The 19,468-nt window shown below is 40.9% G+C and overlaps 1 protein-coding gene across 2 annotated transcripts; it reads right to left on the bottom strand.

Annotated features, from left to right (window-relative positions):
- Positions 1-3,013: 3,013 nt before the first annotated feature.
- Positions 3,014-19,424, bottom strand: ppil4 (peptidylprolyl isomerase (cyclophilin)-like 4). Of its 2 annotated transcripts, none has more exons than XM_044169899.1 (14): positions 19,406-19,424; positions 13,341-13,439; positions 12,949-13,016; positions 12,740-12,804; positions 12,528-12,645; positions 12,034-12,176; positions 11,818-11,914; positions 11,491-11,607; positions 11,278-11,402; positions 11,073-11,139; positions 8,096-8,207; positions 7,833-7,929; positions 7,516-7,648; positions 3,014-3,467 (listed from the first exon to the last, which is right to left on the bottom strand). In XM_044169899.1, the coding sequence occupies exons 2-14, from the start codon at positions 13,408-13,410 to the stop codon at positions 3,255-3,257; spliced, it is 1,425 nt and encodes a 474-aa protein (XP_044025834.1). In that variant the 5' UTR covers positions 13,411-13,439; positions 19,406-19,424; the 3' UTR covers positions 3,014-3,254. The 2 variants fall into 2 exon arrangements, with proteins under 2 accessions (XP_044025834.1, XP_044025833.1); XM_044169898.1 differs by lacking the exon at positions 19,406-19,424 and adding an exon at positions 16,973-17,564.
- Between the last annotated feature and the right edge of the window lie 44 nt (positions 19,425-19,468).

The raw sequence follows: 19,468 nt of genomic DNA, 5'->3' as shown, positions 1-19,468 counted from the left end.
CATAAAATGAGGAAGTGGTACAGTAGATAATTTTGATGGATGATTTTTTCCCTGTAACCAATGCGCAGGTTGTGCAATGAGAATGACTTTCCTACACGGTGAGTCTGGGCATATTCAGTCGGGAACCTGTGAACGCCTGGGTGTTTATTTCCAAGAAACACAAGATTTGGAAAGGCACATGGCTGATGTGGAGGCAAAGTGAATGAGGGCGGCGCTGCGAAAACAGTGAGCAACACTGACCAGGAATGTTCTGATGAGAACACTGTTGCTTTTATATGTAATAATATTTAATACAAATACGTAAGATAGTGTTAAAATCTTTTCAAGTAAAATGAATAAGACAGCAAAGTGTGAGTGCATCATGCACAACATTCACAGGAGTGATAACCCAGCAGGATTCGTGTGGCAACAAAAACAAAGGTGAATCATCATGCACGGGGAGGATTGTGTCAATATTTCTCAGAAGTTCATATAATTTAATGTGATCTTTATTCTTAGATTATTCATTTGTCACTGTACATTTTTTCATATATGCAGTAATCATACTGTGTACAGTGTGTCAACAGAAGCCTATACAATATGTTCATATATGAGGGTAACATATCTACATTACATAAATAGCATTGTATGGAATGACCACATATGATTTTCTCATATACAGTATGTTAACAAATGCGATCACATATCTTCACGTTATGCAATAAACCTGACAGTTCAATTGCTTTCAGCACTTAAACATCAACTGACAATTCAACTGCATTCAAATGCTTTTGGTGCTTACGCTTGAAGGGTTTATAGTGCTTACTGACACTCCAACTGCCTGCAGTGCTTACACTTGAAACAGAAATTTCAACTGCTTTCATCGATTACACATTTCATATGCTTTAAGCTGAACTGCTGCCCCTTTCAGTGCTTACAATTCAAATGACATGTCAACTGCTTTCATTGTTTATACTTCAATAGACACTTCAAACCCTTTCAGTGCTTCAAGTCCAACATACACTTCAATGCTACTATTCTACTCTTATCATTATTATTCCTACCACTATCATTCCTATTATTATTATTTTATTAATATTAATATTACCACTACCATTACATTATTATCATTTTAAAATTCTAGGTGGAATTTGCATTGTGCTCCCCCATTTTATGAACCTATTTAGACCATTTACAGCAGCAGTTTTCAGCGTAAGCGAGCACACTTGGTTTTAAGAACATTTTGCCTTTTCTAGTTTACAGTTGGTAGTGTAAAATGTCATTTATTGTAATCTAAAGTGGGATCTGAAGCCTGCTGAATGTGAGTGAATGAGTTTGCGAGTGAGTTAGTTTCATTTTTTTGTTTTGTAGGAAAAAAATCACCCGGTGCAAACATAAGTGTAAATGAATTTTTTTAAGATAAAAAATAAAACATATACAGTGTACTGTAAAATCTATGCTCTCATCCTACATCTAGCCATCTATCTTTTCTCTCCATCATTCTCTCTGCAGATAGACCAGAGACCAGAAACAAATCCTGACATTAAACTACATTCCATGGTTCATTCACAAGTGTAAATACTACTGACCTTCCAGTAGACCGAGCGAGAGAAAACACAACTGATCTACAGCTCCTAAACACTACACCTAAAAGTATGTGTGTGTGCATGAGTGAATGTATAAAGGTATGTGTGCATGATCACATCTATGTTAGGAATTTGGACTGACAGGAGTGTATGACAGGACAACCTACCATTCAGCTATAGCAACAGTTCATCTAACATCCTTGCTTTCCGTACATTCGCATACCGATGACACGAGTAAGACAGCCAAACATCAGAGAACAATGCTGATGCACACGAGTGAATCCGATGAGAGGCACGTTTGTGAAACACCGCAGGCTTGGTTCAGTATGTGACTGTAAACACATGTAAATTGTAATTTAGAAACAGCCTGTGCTCATCTGGGGCTGTTGGTACACGCTCTGTAATTTTACAGAAGGTTAAAGGTGACAATGAGGTGTACAGGCAGGCGTAGGCAGCTGGGGAAGTCTACCAGTGGTTCCACCTGGGGGAGTGCAGTTGTGCAACCCTTTTTTTCCACACTGCTCGGTGCTGTCACCTTTCAGTTCTTACAGAATCACCCCTCTAGAGTTTATTCAGCTTCACTCCGGAAGACTTATTTCCATTTCTGCTCACCACATATACTCAACTCCCCTCCACCCACAAAACAACTATGTATTTTCGGGAAATTCAAAAAATTGTGTGGTGACTCGTTCTTAAGAATTACATATTCAAAGGACTACAGATGTGTGTGTGTGTGTGTTTGTGGTTAGGTTTGCTGATGATCACAGAGAGAATTCAAATTCTTGCATCTACAGTCGTGTATCTGATAGAGACTTACTGAAAGTTTACTAATCTGGCAACAAATAAGTTCTTATTGCCATGTGCATCATTCTATACTTCTATATAACTGTGTCTGACATTTGTATCTTTGGATGTCTTTGGAACTTGAAGACAACTATAAACATTGTTAATTGTTATACCATCTGGTGACAACAAGCAAAGACTATTCATTTTAGAAAGCATCTCTCCGCGACAGTGATTTTCATCAGTAACTGTTGGAAGTTCAGATCACAGCTGTAAGATTACTTTCTGTTGCATCTTATCACCACACCTAAAACATTCCTCTGACCATTTGTCTTGAACTTGCAGCCAGACGTATCAGCTTTCAGTTTGTGCAATGAGACGTTGAGATTTTGTATCAGCCCAGCTCTATGAGGTGGGTGGAGGGAGACACAAGTGAATTCCCTCAGTGCTGTGGAGACACGCTCCACCCAGCCATTTTCCATGCCCACATTTGATGAATGTAAAAAAAAACCCCACCTTTTAGAAACTAGTCTGAGATATTAATCATATACCACTTCTGTTCTAAACTGGGCAGTAAGAGGAAGAGGAAGGTGCAGAGGAAGTAAATAACAGAGAGGGACATCTGTCATGGAAATAAATAATGGATAAAAATGATAAGACAACTGTCACTATGGGAATTTTTTAATATACATATTAAAAAAACAATTTCTCAAACAATTTTTGTTCTTCAAGACAATGTGACAAGGACCTGATAATCATCCAGTTTCTCTCTAAAAGTCAAAATCAAGTGATTTTAAAGGAAGCCAGTAGTTTAGGCTTGTGAATATTTAGATGCTGAATTCATGACCTCTCTGTGGCTCCACTCTCCTGTCAGAAATATATTCAATAAAGGTAAGGTGATCATCTTCATCTGTATCTACTCCTGTCTTTATCCTTGGACTTCTTGGAGGAGCGGCTGCGGCTCCTGTCCTTGTGGCTGTGGCCTTTATCACGGTCCTCTTTCCCATGTTTGACCCGGGACTTGCTGTGTTTGTGGTCCCGGTCTTTGGAGCGGGAACTTGAGCGGGATCGGGAGCGCTGGTGTCCCATCTTTCTGTCTCGCCGGCTAGCCTCGCTGTCCTGGAAATGTCAGAAAACACGAGAGTGTGAAACAGAGTAATGACTGTTGATGCGAAAGCAAATCTGTAAACATAGGCAAGTAAGGTTGTGTTTAAGACTGTACCATGGTTCCTTTGGTCTGGACCAAAACAAATAAAGCAAGTGCTGTGGACACGTTTGGTCACTACATGGAATAATCTTTTAAATCTAATCTATTTTGTATGGAAGCTCACTTATGCCACGTTTAAAGTTGTTTTCAACTGTCATAAGAGTGTTTTCCCCCTCATAATTATAAGAAAGTATAACTCAAGTATAATATCTCATTATGAAATTATATTTTATACACACAGGACAAATTAAAGGAAAAACCTGAATAAAAGAGTGGAGAAACATCAGATGCAGATGCTTGCGTGCAGCAGGGCACTGAGCGGTTTGGTGAGGATGAAAACGAGGTTACACCAGGTCTCAAGCCAGTTTCACACCTGCGGAAGGTTTTGGACCAACGTGAAAGACAACGCTCTCCACGACCATCACCATAACACCAAAGGATATAATACAAACTTTCATTTCTTCAAATCTATTTAGTGATGTCTGTGACTGACTGATACTATATGTATGTATAGATCTCATGTTTTCATCTGCTGCCATTTTCCGTCTCTTCTGTGAAGCGGAAGCTTCAGTGGACATTAAGTCACATGCTTCATGTACGTCATCATTTTTTCACCAAGTCTGTTTCCCATTGCACTTTGGCTTTTAGCGATACAGCAACTTTTCCACCTCTGCCAAGCGTAAAACCTTTTTAGCAATATTTTGACTCTGCCGTTTTGGACAGGTGGATGGAAACGCACTTCCAGACACACCGTTGTGGCTTACTGGGACACCTGAATAGAATGGAGCCATCAATAATGTTATTAGTAACACCTGTGCGTTTCCTACGATGACGATGTCAAAATGTCTGCCTCAACATCCTGATTGAACAGGAAACGCACCACATTAAGGAAGCAATAATAACCATTTCATGGAACTATTTAGGTAAACTATGCTACCTACTGTTCACTGCATGTGTTATTTGGTATTCACTGGCTCCTATCTATTAACCCCATGATTTGGATGCTGTCATGTGGTATTTTGTTCCCGCTCAGCCCCTTACTGAGCATACAGGCCTTACTGAAATGAAGATCTGACACCTACAACTGGTGAGAAAGTATGTCATACCATCTCATCACATCTCGAGTCAGTGCTGCATCTAACGGCACTCAAAGACCGCATCGACCTCAAAGACCGCATCTTCTGCGACGGTCACAAAGCTTGAAGCAATAGTTGGATATGAGCATCAGTCAAGGACCACAACACACATGTCCTGTCCAACATGACAGAGGAAATGGTCGTCATAAAGAGCAGATTAATTAAGTATATTCAGCTAGTTAAGCTTTTGAATGTAATACAGTACTTAACTGGTATGTTATTACTGGTATGCTGAATAATGAAATAAAGAGTTCTGACTTTAAACACTGGACAAATCAACAAACACAATGGAGTTTGTTTAAACCAGCTCCAACCAGGGTAGGTGTCAACTGAATTTCAAAGTTCATTTATACTGCATCTTCCAAAACTGGGATTACACAAGTGTTTCATGTGACAAAAAGCAGCAGAGGCCTCTTACATAGATTAGAATAAATATTGGTAAGGCAAGAAGAATGAGGAAATGCGTACATCATACATGATAAGCTAGGTCTAGCCTAGTGCTAAATTGACTCCTGGTATCTTTATTGTGGCACTGACAAACCTGTGTTTACTGTGCTAAATTCTACGTGATGCAGCTTACTATAGGTTTGTATTATTATATTTATAAATATACGTATGTTAACATGACAAACTGACGCGGTACAGAGGGCTCGACAATATATGCACATCTATTGTTTCATCTTTTATCAATTTATCGTGTCTGGGAATTTTCTTCTATTATATTGTGAGTTGTGACACACAGTTTTGTTGTCTGAATTAATACATTTCTCTTTTTATTTAACCCAATTTTTTGGAGCATACCTACTGTACCTGATGGTTTGAGGGCTTAAGGTGCACGATGTGAATTCATAAATTATGGCTGTCACAATATCAAATTTTCCACCATACAATTGTTGTGTCAAAAAATATTGTAATATGACATTGCCTCATCAGGATAACATCACAAAGACACATAACATTATCGTAACATTCCCAGTTTGATTCTGGCTCGGGACCTTTGTTGTTATAGAACTCTCTCTCCCTCACCGTTTCCTGTCTGCATCTCTATTGTGACATTTCTACTTGAATGCAAAAATGCAATGCAATGCAAAAAAAAAAAAAGGCAAAAAAAAGATAAAAGAAATTCGGACTCTTAAACATTCCGTTAAATAACAGCCATTTCCACTACTTGTCTGGGTAAATGGCCTTGGAAGACAGCATGGTGGAGACTGTGTGTGTGTGTGTGTGTAAACCTAACATGGCAGCGGCGGATGGCCACCCACCAGTCTGGTTCTGCTCGAGGTTTCTGCCTCTTAAAGGAAGTTTTTCCTTGCCACTGTCGCCAAGTGTTTGCTCATGGTGGGATTTATTGGGTCTCTGTAAATAACATTATAAAGAGTGCTATATAGGAAAAGTGCAATGAGATGAGATAACTTCTGTTATGAATTGGCGCTATATAAATAAAATGGAACTGAATTCAATTGAAAGTGTGTGCGCCCATGTGTGAACACCTGTGCATGTAGGGGCATGTTCAAAGAATCAGGTTTACTGGGTTATCTGGAAGCTCTCTTTGCATCAGTCACTGTTCCAGGTCTGAGGGAGTTACTCAACAATAATCCAGATGATTCAGTAAACCTGCTTCTTGAGCCCTTTTTAAACAGAGACCCGCGATACTGCCGTAAAGAAGACCCGTTATTACGGCAGCTTTGCTTTTTTACACTGAACCAAACAACGCTGGCATAATGCCGCCCCGGTGTGTGATTTCGACAGCACGCAGGCCTTCCGGGAGCAAAAGAGGCGTGACGTGTAACACAACAGCGTCGTCTAGTGTCTGTGCCGTCCTGCCGGCTGCCCCATTTACACAGACGTTGGCTCTGTTACTACCTCCGCTGCCGGCTAAACGATGCCCCCCTTTCTGTGTTCGTAGGTTTCATATAGAATAGCAGAATAACAGCGCAACATTCCCGCCTTGAACAGGCTGTATTAAAAGGGGCTTTGGGTCTGGTGTGTCTGTCAATGTGTGTGTGGAGTGTGGACAACCCGGTTACTGTCACAGTAACGATTAACTGTAGCTCTTTGGTAAACAAGCTTAAAATACTAAAAAATTCAAAATCATGAATTTGTGATTAAATAAATGTAAAAAGGTGTTTGGTGGCACTCCTGTTAATTGCTTCCCTGTTAGGGGTTAGGGCTAGTAGTTTTTTTCTTTACTTGAACAGTCACATCTTTGTTTCCTGATTCAAATGCTCAGTTGTTTTCTAAACGGGTTGATCAGACGGGGAAAGCCCTAAATATGGAATAGTGCTCCTCCCTAGGTGTTGCCTTGGATGTTTGATTGACAGGTTCATCAGTCAGCTAGTTAGAGTAAAGAAACTACTTTAGACCCAGAGACCTTTGGCAATATTGAACAGTGCAAGGACAGCTGCAGGAGAAACCTGTACATTTTGCTGGATTTATAAACATAAATTCAAAGGAACCTATTCCAAGTGACTAAAAAAACACACTGATTTAAATTCAGGCAGAACTTTTTACAGACTGCTGAAGGCTAAAGAGAAGAGCAGCTTAGTGAGGATTTGCTTTCTAAGGGCCTGTGCAACATTAACAACGCACAGTTTTCTGAATGAAATATGTCATAAAATGTCAATCCTGTTGCTTCAAGATAATACCACGTCACTGCCGTAAAGCAGAAATAAAAACGCAGCAGAAGAAACTGCACATAAATTTACTCTATCCTCATAATATTATCACAGGGAGAGTACAACACAATATTACAATATGTTTGCGTTGGCTTAACACATTTAGAGAGTATAGGGAATGTGTGAAAGGTGCTATGAAGTAAGGATACCTTGTGCTTTTTGGACTTCCTGCTGTCCTCATCATCTGAATGATGATGGTGCCTCTTCTCCTTGTGTTTCTTCTCAGAGTGCCGATGGCTCGTCGCCTCCTCTTCCTCCTCAATTAGCAGGTCATACTTGGAGCTTTTGGGAAAATTATGGAAATCTCCAGGAAGTTGAGAAAGTCACTGCTGAAAGGTTTGCCAAATCAAACTGTGAAAAAAATTTGAAATGGCCACCACTAACCCTAACCGCAGACTGATATATTCTGACATGAAGTGGGAAATACTGCAAAATGAAATCCCAGCCTATTAACACACAAGGATACTCTTGTTTAGGTTTCACTTGATCCTTGAGAGCCAGTTTGGATCGGTTCTCCACATCCCTCTCGTAGGCTTTGAAGTCATCTTTAGTATACCTCCCACCTAGGAAACAGACGAGGCCATGAGAAAGACCTCTGCTTATGAAACACAGTGTCAAAGCTCAGTGAATACAGAAACTGGGTTTACGCTGGCGTAACCTGTTCACCCTTCAGAACAAAAAAGAGAATTATTCAAAACATGCAAACCACAAAGGCTTTAGTACAAATACCTTTCCCTTTCCATTTAATCTTTGCGACTGACTGGCTGAAGTCTACGTGAATGCGTCGATCATCAATGAGCACGTTGTCCATTTTGAAGTACGCCTTTTCACAGTCCTCTTGCTGTGGAGACAGAAAGCATCAAAGAGGTAAGCGAAGAACTGTAATAGAAGTAAATGTCAGGTCCTGCATGGGACAGATGATGTAAGAATGTCATTAAAAAAAAAAAAAAAAAAAAAAAAGAGAGCTCTATCCCTGAATGGGTTAGGGTTAGGGCAATAAAGCCTGTTTAGGTAATAAATTGACTCAAAATATGATCTTCTGACTGGTAGCTCCAAATAACAAGTATTTCCATTATCAATTAATCTGCAGATTATTTTCTTGATAACTGTTTAGTCTACAAAATAAATCAAAATAATAAAAAAAACTGTGAAAAGGTTTCCAAGGTTACGTCTTTATGTATTTTGTTTTGTCTGAACCAACAGTCCAAAAACCAGAGACTCTGGAGATGCTGAAACCAGAGATTTTTGCCTAAAAATTAACTTTAAATAACGATTCAGTTAATAGCTGTCTGTCGATTGACTAATCAAAAAGAGCAACTAATCACTGCAGCTCTAACTTCTCTATGTCCATTATGTTTAAGTATGAACAAAAATGTGCAGCATGAAGTCAATACACATTAAGTTTCAACTACAAAAACAAATCTCAAGGTCAAAACTTCTGTTATGCTACAAACAAACTTTCTTATTGTTATCTTCTCCCCAAACTCAGCATTCCAAACCAGGAAAACTAATAAGAACAATACAAAACAAAAGCAAGCTAATTACAAAGTTTTTCTGCAACTCATTTACTCGAGGATATAGAATCAACCATTTCCAAAAACGTCCTTCACTTTGTATCTGCTATCAGATATCTAAGAACAAGCAGGGCCTTCATTAACTGTGTTTACAGAGGAGATGTTTGCTGTGAAGTGCCAAACCACTGCTTCAACCAGACTTTATATTACTGGATGTCACTGGTAGAAGTCTGAGTGGAAACACATTTTATCTACAACAAAGTGCCCGGCGCCCTCTAATGGTTTAAATAGTCATTGTGTTTCACCATGCCCAGCACTATCATTCATGATACTATTGCTGTGCCCCATTTCAGGTGTCGTCTCCTTTTATTTACAGTCCATTGCTGATGGTGTTCAGAGGACTGAAGGCCAGTGGCACAACCTGTAGATGACTCCCCAAATGACATGGTCTACAGAGGAGTCACCATAACCAGTTCGATCCACTGACAAAACTAATGAAAATGTTCCTCATAAACTCATAAAGGCATACATTCATATGTTTCCACATTACCAGTCATAAACTGGGGCAATTTCCACAACACCCATAGTATATTTAAGTTTCACATCTCTATAATAATACTTCGCTATTATAAAGCAGCCCATGTGATGCGTATCAACGTCATAACAAGAACAAACAGTGGAGTTCATGACTGACTTCCACTATTCACATCCTGCTGGGGTTTTTCCATCTGTCACTTTCACTGGATGTACTGTAGGACCACTTAAGCGTTAAACAAGTGACTATGCAGAACGGACTGTGGGATACTGAGGACTGCTAAGGATGTCATCCAAGTTCTGACAAGACATTGACAGGAGGAGTCTTTACAAGGTGACAGCCTTGATGACCTTGATAAGAATGCAACTAATGTTTACATTCGGTTTACTTTAGTCCCGTTTAACACTGGCACCATTTAGCCACGTGTTCAGTTGATTTTCAGGGGATAACCCCGCAAACTCTGAGCTAACCCTGCTCCGGAGCAGGGCCAGCAAGCCCTAGGCTAAAGTCAGGTTGTGCCAGTGTGAAAGCGTTCTTAGCCTGGGGCTAACAGTTTCCTTAGCCTGGGGCTAACAGTTTCCTTAGCCTGGGGCTAACAGTTTCCTTAGCCTGGGGCTAACAGTTTCCTTAGCCTGGGGCCCATATGACATACTGTATACAGTTTTGGACTGCTGACATTAAAGGGGGCCGTCCATGAACTGAGAAACTGCTTACGTTTTCACGCATAGTGTTACTGGATTATATTATCTAAACAACACAATTGTCTATATATAGACAAAAAAAATTTTTTAACAAAAACCCCCCACCAAATTTAAAAAAACACTTTCAAATGATTTACTTCACAACATGTGTATTTCTAACAATACATCATTACAGGTAGGGTGACATATTGTAAGTCTATGCATTACAGTTTATTAGCATTTTGTAAGAAAGGGAATAAGCATATTTCCTAGAGAGTGAGATAAGGAGATCAATATCAATCTCGTGTGTGTTAAGTATGGAGCTGGATGTGTTTAGCCTAGCTTAGCATAAAGACTGGAAGCAGAGGGAAACAGCTGTTGTATGCAATTTGTAGCAATGTAAAAACGACTATTTGTACTTTTGGAGTTCTGTGCTGAAATGGTTTCTTGACGAACAACAGTTTATCCATCCACCCAGTACTTTGGTGCTGCATCTCCAGCGATAGAGTGGGTCGCACGTTGGTGAGTTCAGGTACAAGTCTCTGTATAGGGCACCATGAAACTAAACCTGGCAACCTCACTGTGACAACAAAACTCTGTAACTGCACCTGACTGTTATTCATCAAGTAATAGTTCCAGCGCATAACACATAAAATCACAAATTGTTGCTTTTCCATTTTTGTCTGTGTACAGATCAAACAAACGAGATACATGTTGGCAAGAATTTTTTCACTTTGGACAGAGCCAGGTGATCTGCTTCCCACTATTCAGAGTCCTTAAGCTAAGCTAGGCTAACCACGTTCTGATTCTAGGTCTGTACTTGACACACAATGATGAGATTAATATTAATCTTCTCATCTCACTCTCAGAAAGAAAGTGAATAAGCCCCACATACTTTTTATACACAAGTGTATTACCTATGCACATATACAGTTTACTTAAATACTGTATGTCGCACAGACACATAAGATGCTCACCTTTTCAAACTCAATAAAAGCGTAACAGAGGGAATCTCCAGTTTTCCAGTCTCTGATGATCTCACAGCTACACACAACAGAATAACATGAGAAAAAAATTATAATACAAATGTTAGCACATATACAATTTCCACATGCACAAATCATTTCTCAACATTTTGTTTAGAAAAATCTACATTTTGTATAACTTGGAGGCTTGCGTAACCTTTTTATGGAACCAAAGCGGGAAAAGATGATTTCCAGGTCCTCATCTGTGGTCACTGGGTTCAGTTTGCACACAAACAGCACGTTCTCCGGAGGCCTCATATCTGCGTCAGGGAGGTCGCCCACCTGGAGGAACGGATGGCAGAAGAGTGTATAAATGTCTGCATCTTTGGTAGCTTCAGTTGAAGGCTGAGAGAAGATTTCTTCTTCTCACCATTTCCAGCAGTATGGCCTGAGTCTTGGCTTCCTTCTCCTTCAACCTCTCCTCCAACTCCTCGGCTCCTTTCCCATCCATATCGTCGATCACTTCATCTGCTCCGATTCGGCCACTCTGCACATGAGCTGTAGTTAGTTATCTGGGCAGTATATCCTGTTTTACATATACGGTATACATCTTTTTCATGTTTATTTGTCCAGATAAGGTTTGCTAGGCATGGGTTATTTGAAGTGTCAGTTTTAGCTTTCTATTTTCGTTCGAGGAAAAGACATGTAAGAACTCTCAGAGCTTCCCTTAATTAATGAACAGTGGCACTGCACTCACATCTAGCTGCTCTTTGGTGGGCTCAGGTGATCGATCAGGCACTGGCAAATCAGGAGGGTCATCAAAAGGGTCATCCAGGATCACTGTGTGGTTTATCCTGCAGCAAAATCACATTCTCATTTCATGATTGTAAAACTTTATGCCCGGAGGTTTTTCTGAGAAATAATAAAAGCATTGTTGGCTACTACTACATAGGCAGTTTGTCTTTAAGTTCACCTGATATCCTGAAATGGGACAAAGTCCTTGTCCACAAAAGTCTCATTGATTTTGGCCAAGACGTCCATGCCTTCTGTCACTTCCCCAAACACTGTATGGACTCCATCCAGGTAGTCCAAGTTCTCACCAGTGGTAATAAGGAACTGAGGTCAGGAATGACAACAGATTAAGCACATCAGGTAACACATCCTGCAGAGAACATTTGATCAGTAAATTAGATATGTTTAATGCTAAAAAAGCAAAAACACTGTGCACCACTTGTCACAACATCTATCGCACCAAAAATAGCAAAAGTGATAAGACCAGACAGGAAGTCCATGGTTCAACATAACAAGACAGAAACTTGATTAATGTAAAATACTACATTCTATAGTGGACATATTTCTGTATGAAATTATATTCTAGGGTTTCTTCAACTAATCAACTGATTTGTTATTTTTAAACTTGGCTGATCAAGTGAAACCATCAAACGAATATATGTACATGTTATTCACCTGAGAACCGTGCTGATCGGTTCCGTTGTTCACCATGGACACCGTCCCCTTCTTCCTGTGTTTGATGCGTGGCGCTTTCTCTGCATCAAAAAAGCGGGCCTGGTCCCCATAGAGTTTGCTAATCAGACACAGAAGAGAACATTTGTCACAGTGTTCAACTTGTGGTGTGAAAAAAAGCAGCAAAGAAAACAGCTGTGATGAAGATGACTGACCTATAGACAGATTCTCCACCACGCCCTGTCCCAGTGGGATCTCCAGTCTGCACGATGAAGTCTCTCTGAAGAAGAGACAGACACTTTGTTACAGTATGTCTAACACAGTGTCCAATCTCAAAGCTGGACAGATAAATTAGCCAACTGGTTCAACTGAAAATATCTGAGATTGATTCATAGCTCTGTTGCAAGGGACCATGTAGATTTACCTGAACATTGTGGATGAGGCAGTAGTTGTAGTGCTTTATCTTGCATAGTTTCAGAAAGTTTAGGCAAGCTTCAAAAGAAAAGAGCAGAGGTTAGCGTTAAACCGACAGTCATTACAACTGACCAAATCCTTAATAACACTTAGCGTCCAAACAGCGGTAAGAACTTAAGGCTAATAAGGATGTGTACTGGTTTATTTCAGTTTTATTGTCATCAGTGAATTAACTCGAACTGTTTGCTAATGTTAAATAAACAAATGAATAGGACGCAAGCAAGCTAACAGCTTTAGCTAGCACCCAGTTATTCTGTAATTCAGCTCGTCCATAGATTACTCAACTAGCAGCCAGTTCACGAAATGATCCGCCGTTGTGTGGAAATTGCTTTATTTTCTTACTTTTAGGCCGTTCTTCTGTAAACAAATCAATTACAATATCGCCCAGCGTCGTTTCAAGGAGCACCGCCATGCTGATTCTCTTCTTCTCCTCTCGGTTTCCTGGCGGATCGCAAACAAGTTTAAGGTGCATACCGCCACCTACTGTACAAGAAATATATACCTTATTTCTTAAATTCTTCCTAACAGCCTTGTGTCACTTAAGAAAGTGATGAGTGCCCCCTCCCCCTCTCCCTCCCCCTCTGATCCCAGTCTCCCCATCAGATTCCACTCCAGTCCCGCCTCTCAGACTTTATCTGTAACCTTTCTCTTTCTGCTTCATACATAGTGCAGTGCAATATGATGTGTTCCACATTTCTTTGACTCCACAGTTCCCACATTTGTCACTGTTCCTTTTACCCAGTACAAACATAGTGCCCTTTAATCCCGTGTGACCCAATCGGAGTCTTGTTATGATGATTTCCTCCTTTCTGTTCCTTTCTTTATAGTTCTATGTTATGACCGATTTTTGTATTTTGTGATATCTCCTTCCTTTCTGGTCTTCCTCCCACTCCAATCCTTTCTTCTTAATCACTGCTTTTCCTTCTCCTTTTGCAAGTGGTACAGGTACTGTTATTACCTTTTGCAATGCCCTTTTTGCTAGTTTATCAGCACACTCATTCCCTTTCAACCCCTCGTGTGCTGGCACCCAACAGAACCGTACATCTATGCCACCTCTATGGAGTCTTAGCAAGCAATGGTAAAGTTCAATGAGCAAATCTCTGCCCGTTTTTGTTGACTGTATGCTTTCCAAGACGGCTATTGAGTCTGTGCATACCACCACTGTATCAGGTCTGCCCTGTAACCCAATAATGGCTGCCACTATTTCTGCTGTACATAACTGGTCGGACAGTCTTTTGGAGATAGATCCTTTAAACACACACACCAACTCCCACACACTCCTGTTTGTTCTTAGAACCATCTGTGTATATTTTGAGATAATTGTGATAACTATTCCGGCGGTATATACTTGTTTTAACTCCCACTTCATTCATTAGCCATTCTCTTTTCTTTTCCAAAATACTCATGTCCGCCTTAATTTCTGGGAAAAGCCAAGGGGGTATGCTGCTAAGTGGGGTTGACCTGGTGAACTCTAAGGCCTCCATTCCATATGTCCTCGCTCTTTCTTCCCTTGTCCACCCACACCCCTGGAATATTCCCAGCAACCCTGTAGCGTTTCCTTTGTAGGGTTTTCTTCCCCACTTCCTTTTAACCTGACCCAGCACGCTCGTGTCAGTTTCTCTCTTCTTAACTCCAGCGGTGTTTCTCCTTCTTCTATTAGCACAGCATTAATGGGGGTTGACCTAATAGCTCCTATACACACACGTAATGCTCTATACTGCAGTCTGTCCACTTCTTGCAATGATGTCTTTGCTGCCGCTCCATACAACCACAATCTATTGTTGAGCTCATAATGGCCCTATAAATGTCAATGAATGCCTGTTTATCTGCCCCCCAGTCGCATCCGGCCACAGCCCGTAGAAGGTTTATGACTTTTTTTGCATTTTGTTTCCAAGTGTTTGATCTGTACTTTCCATGTATATTTGCTATCTAGCCATAGACCCAGGTACTTCAGTTCAGACACCTTCTCCATCGGCTGACCATATAATGTTAGCTTCTCAGCATGTGTAACATGACTTGCTTGTTGACAGCTTGAACCCCCACTCATATGACCACTTCTCCACTTTCTCTATTGCTTTTCTTATGTTCTCTAACACATATGGTATATTCCTTCCCCTCATTCATATGGCCCTATCATCTGCACATAGTGCTGATTTGATGCATCCATCTAAGTTTGTAAAAATCTTTAGATACATCTGCTCCAACCTTGACCCTGATTTTCCTGCCTGTTAAAAGTCTATTATCCAATTATTCATCCTCCCTCCAATACCTGTTTTACTTAATTTGATAAGCAGTCCTTCCCTCCACATAGAATCATATGCCTTTTCAATGTCCAAAAATATTTTTGCCATCAACTCTTTCATCTTCAGTGTCTTTTCCACCTCATTACTTACTCTAACTAGAGCATCTATTGTGGATAGTCCTTTTCGAAATCCATTCTGGAAATTACTCATTACTCTTCTCTGTTCCAGTACATGCGACAGCCTACGAACTACTATCTGCTCCATCTGTTCACATGAGAAGTCCACGCTCTGGGCCTACAGCTACCAGGATTAGCAGGACCATCCTCTCTTCTCCCTCACATTTTCATTCTCTCCGAGTGCACGGTCTTTCTGCTGCCTTTTTCCATGCATTTGCTTAACATGGACCAGACATCCCCGAACTTCACTCCTCTGCCAATGGTGGAGTAGAATTCTCTCCATGTCCTCTTTTTTGTATATTTGGCTATCCTACGAGCCACTGTCCTCTATAAGATTCTCTTGTGTCGTGTTTTTCCTCAAGGCTCTGAGTGCCTTGTTTCGCTTGTTTTGGTATACTCATAACTGCCGCATTTAGAATATGTTCCGTAACTTGATTTGTGCATTCCTCTATGCTTCCTTCGACTGTTACCGAGTGTGCTGACTCCTCACAGCATATCCTAAACTTCTCCCGGTCAGCCTTAGCAAAGCACCATCTGGTAAATGCGCTGCCGTGTGTATGCATACACTTGTGTTTACTATGGTGAGAGCTGGGAAATGATCACTTCCTATGGTAGAATCACTCTTAAGATATCATTTGCATGCATTCGCCAAACTATCTGACACCAGTGTAAGATCCAGGCACGACACCGAATCCCTGTTTACATCGACTCTCGTACCATATCCATCGTTAAAGCCGACCAATGATCTTTCATCCAACATTTCTTCAACTATGTTCCCATTACTGTCTGTGTGACGACTTCCCCATGAGCTGCTGTGTGCATTAAAATCTCCTCACCATATTTCCTTTCTATATACTGTCCCTGCCATTTCCTTGAACATGTCAGTGGTTAGATTTCTACATGGATTATACGGCTTGATTAACAAGGACAACCCATCTTTGAGAAAAGTAGCACACCCCCCCACCATTTTGGTTGTTAGCTCTGTCATGTCTTATAGAGCTGAACCCCGGGATACTTCTGGAATTACTTCTAATTGATTTTTTGTTTTTTTGAATTCTTGGCCATTGGCTATGAGGCTTCTCGCTGTAGTGTGTGAAGTACCATAATCTCAACTTGTAAATTTTCTCCAACTTCAGTTGCTGTCAGCAATGCATGTATCTGGTCTGCTTTTACATCTCTTATATTGAGGACTCTTCCTGCTGCCTCCACAATGGTCTTGATTCTGTCACTTTTCTTTTTCAGTTGTGATGCAACATTAATGGTGTGGCAGATGAAAACCACAATATTCACTTTATTCACCAGAAGAGTATCATCGTCGATTTTACGTTTATGAGCTCTCTGCATAGGAACGGGGACTAGGGCTTGGGCCTGATTTTCTCGTGCGATACTTTGTACATTTCTTTGGGCCACTACTAGAATTCTTACTGTTTCTTTCTTCCTCCCTTACTTTCTTTAGTGCTTCTACGTATGAAACATTATCATTATCTTAACTGTCTGGGCTTCCCTGGCTTCTCTCTGTACTACACAGTATCATTTTCACATTTTCCATACTCACGTTGGCCTCCACATCTCGCACACCTTAGCTTTCCTTTGAACTGCTGTGCCGTGTGTCTCATTCTGTGGCATGCATAGCACCTGAGTGGTTTGGGAATGTATTCCCTCACGCTGTAGTTCATGTTGCCCATTTGCGCTGACTGAGAGCTTTCTCAAACTGAACTACTACCGATAGGGTATCCTTCAGTGAGCCATCCCTTTTACTCTTAATCCTTGTGGCATCTGTTACTTTGCCTCCTTGAATCTCATTTTAACATCTTCCATGGACATACCCAGTGGGACTCCTGAAATGACTCCTCTCAACTTTGCCATTGCTCCAGCGATATGAGCCTTCATCCTTTCCCCCTTAAGTGACCCCATTCTGAGAATCTTTTCCTGCTGATGTTTGCCGGCTGCATGTATCAACACTCGTTCAGATTCTTCCAGGTTGCTGGAATGCCATTTCCTTTCAAGTTTTCGTGGTGTTTGCTTTAATTTGCTGGTTTGGGGGTTTTACCATGGAGCTTACCTTCTTTGTTTCATTATCTTCTTTTTTTGCGGGGTGCGATAGAATCGAGTGTCGTTCGCGATGAGCCTGCAGCACTATCAACTAGGTGGTCAATTTGGGAGGGGCTGCGATTTGCATAGAAGTCCTCTGTTATATTGAGACATAGCATTGAATTAAATGCAGATGGAATCGCTTCCTTGAATTTAGCCACAGCACTATCCGATAGACATCTAGAGTAGGAGTTTTTAAGGTAAACGCAGTATTGAGGCATCATTTTCAATGTCCACATGAATATTGAAATCACCTGCAATAATTACTTTATCTGTTTTAAGAACTAAACTTGATAAAAACTCTGAGAATTCAGATAAAAACTCAGAATAAGGACCAGGAGCACGGTACACTATAACAAATAGAATTGGCTGTCGTGTTTTCCAGGTCGGGTGTGAAAGACTAAGAACAAGGCTTTCAAATGAGTTAGTTTAGGTTTAGGGTTGATTAATAGGCTTGAGTCGAAGATGGCTGCAACTCCACCTCCTCGGCCGGTGCCTCGAGGAATGTGAGTATTAATATGACAGGGCAGAGTGGATTCATTTAGGCAACATATTCTTCATGACCCAGCCAGGTTTCAGTAAGATAAAATAAGTCAATATGATACTCTGATATTAAATCGTTCACCAGTAAAGCTTTAGAAAACAGAGATCTGATGTTTAAGAGTCCACATTTAATTCTCCTATTTTGTTGTGCTATTTCAACGTTTTTGTTTAGGTTTGTATGTAACTTCTTCTGTAACTTTTGGTTTTATTAATTTAAGTGGTCGGGGGGCAGACACCGTCACTAAGGAGTTTTGGGTGGGTAACTGCTCTGGAAGCACAGAGAAGCGTGTAGGACTGCAACTCTGCCTCCTGGTCTCAACTCTGAGTTGTCATGCTTTAGGTCCCCTAATAAAATCAGTCAGATTTCTACATATGAGAGCTGCTCTATCCAAAGTGGGATGAATGCTGTCTCTCCTAATCAGAACAAGTCTTCATACATACATTCAGACATACAGCTAAACATGTCATCACTGGTCAGGTTTGGCACTGGCCCAGAGAAAACTACGGAGTCCGACATTGTCTTTGCATATGTACACACCGACTCAACATTAACTTTAGTGGCCTCCGATTGGAGTAATCGGGAGTTGTTACCGCCGCCGTGAATAACAATCTTACTGTACTTACGTTTATCCTTAGCCAGCAGTTTTAAATAGGTTTCAACGTCACCTGCTCTGGCCCCAGGAATACATTTGACTATGGTCACTGGTGTCGCTAACTTCACGGTTCTCAAAATGGAGCTGCCAATAAAGAGTTGTGTCGCTGAGTGGGGAGAACTTGTTAGAAACGTGAACAGGTTTGTGGTGAACCGTGGGCTTCTGCTTAGGGCTATGCTTCCTTCGGACAGTCACCCAGCCTCCCTGGTTTCGGCTAACAGGAGCTATCTCTGGTCGGTCCGTACCAGCTACTGCGGGCTGACTAACTACAGCAGTTAATGGTTGAGTTCCCATGGTGCGGCACCGTGTTTCCAATTCACTAAGCCTCGCCTCCAATGCTACAAATAAACTACATTTATTACATGTGCCATTATCACTAAAGGAGGTAGAGAAATAGCTAAACATTTGACACACCGAGCAAGAGAGTGCAGGAGAGAGAGAGAAGCCATTGCTAGCTGCTAAGCTAAAGAACGGTAGCTAGCAAAAATGAATAGCGTGTTAACTGTGGCATTAGCAAGAAAGTCGTTAAAAGACGGAGAGCGCTATGAGTGCTTGAGCAGAACTAGTGTACGTTTAAATGTATAGCAGATAGTCACTATAATGAAGAATCAAACAAAATTAACGTGATGAGCTAGAGCAGCAAAAATACGCTACTAGTAAAACACAAACACCGGTGACCGGAAATGAGACAATACGCTTACCTCAGCCTCACGTCACGTCACGACACGTCACGTGACGTGTCCGTTTACAAGAGGTCCAAAATG

The sequence above is a fragment of the Siniperca chuatsi genome, linkage group LG16, assembly GCF_020085105.1.
Source record: "Siniperca chuatsi isolate FFG_IHB_CAS linkage group LG16, ASM2008510v1, whole genome shotgun sequence".
NCBI lineage: Eukaryota > Metazoa > Chordata > Actinopteri > Centrarchiformes > Sinipercidae > Siniperca > Siniperca chuatsi.
Note: the sequence above shows the minus strand (reverse complement) of the source record. Positions and strands in the feature narration are given on the sequence as shown.

Bases quoted from the DNA above. Each gene is read 5' to 3' on its own strand.
- ppil4 (XM_044169898.1), bottom strand. From the start codon at position 17,102: ATGGGCAACATGAACTACAGCGTGAGGGAATACATTCCCAAACCACTC. The intron at 11,140-11,277 runs GTTACGCAAGCC...TGTTGTGTGTAG, and splicing joins CGCTTTGGTTCCATAAAAAG to CTGTGAGATCATCAGAGACT. The intron at 7,930-8,095 runs GTATTTGTACTA...TCTGTTTCCTAG, and splicing joins GATTAAATGGAAAGGGAAAG to GTGGGAGGTATACTAAAGAT.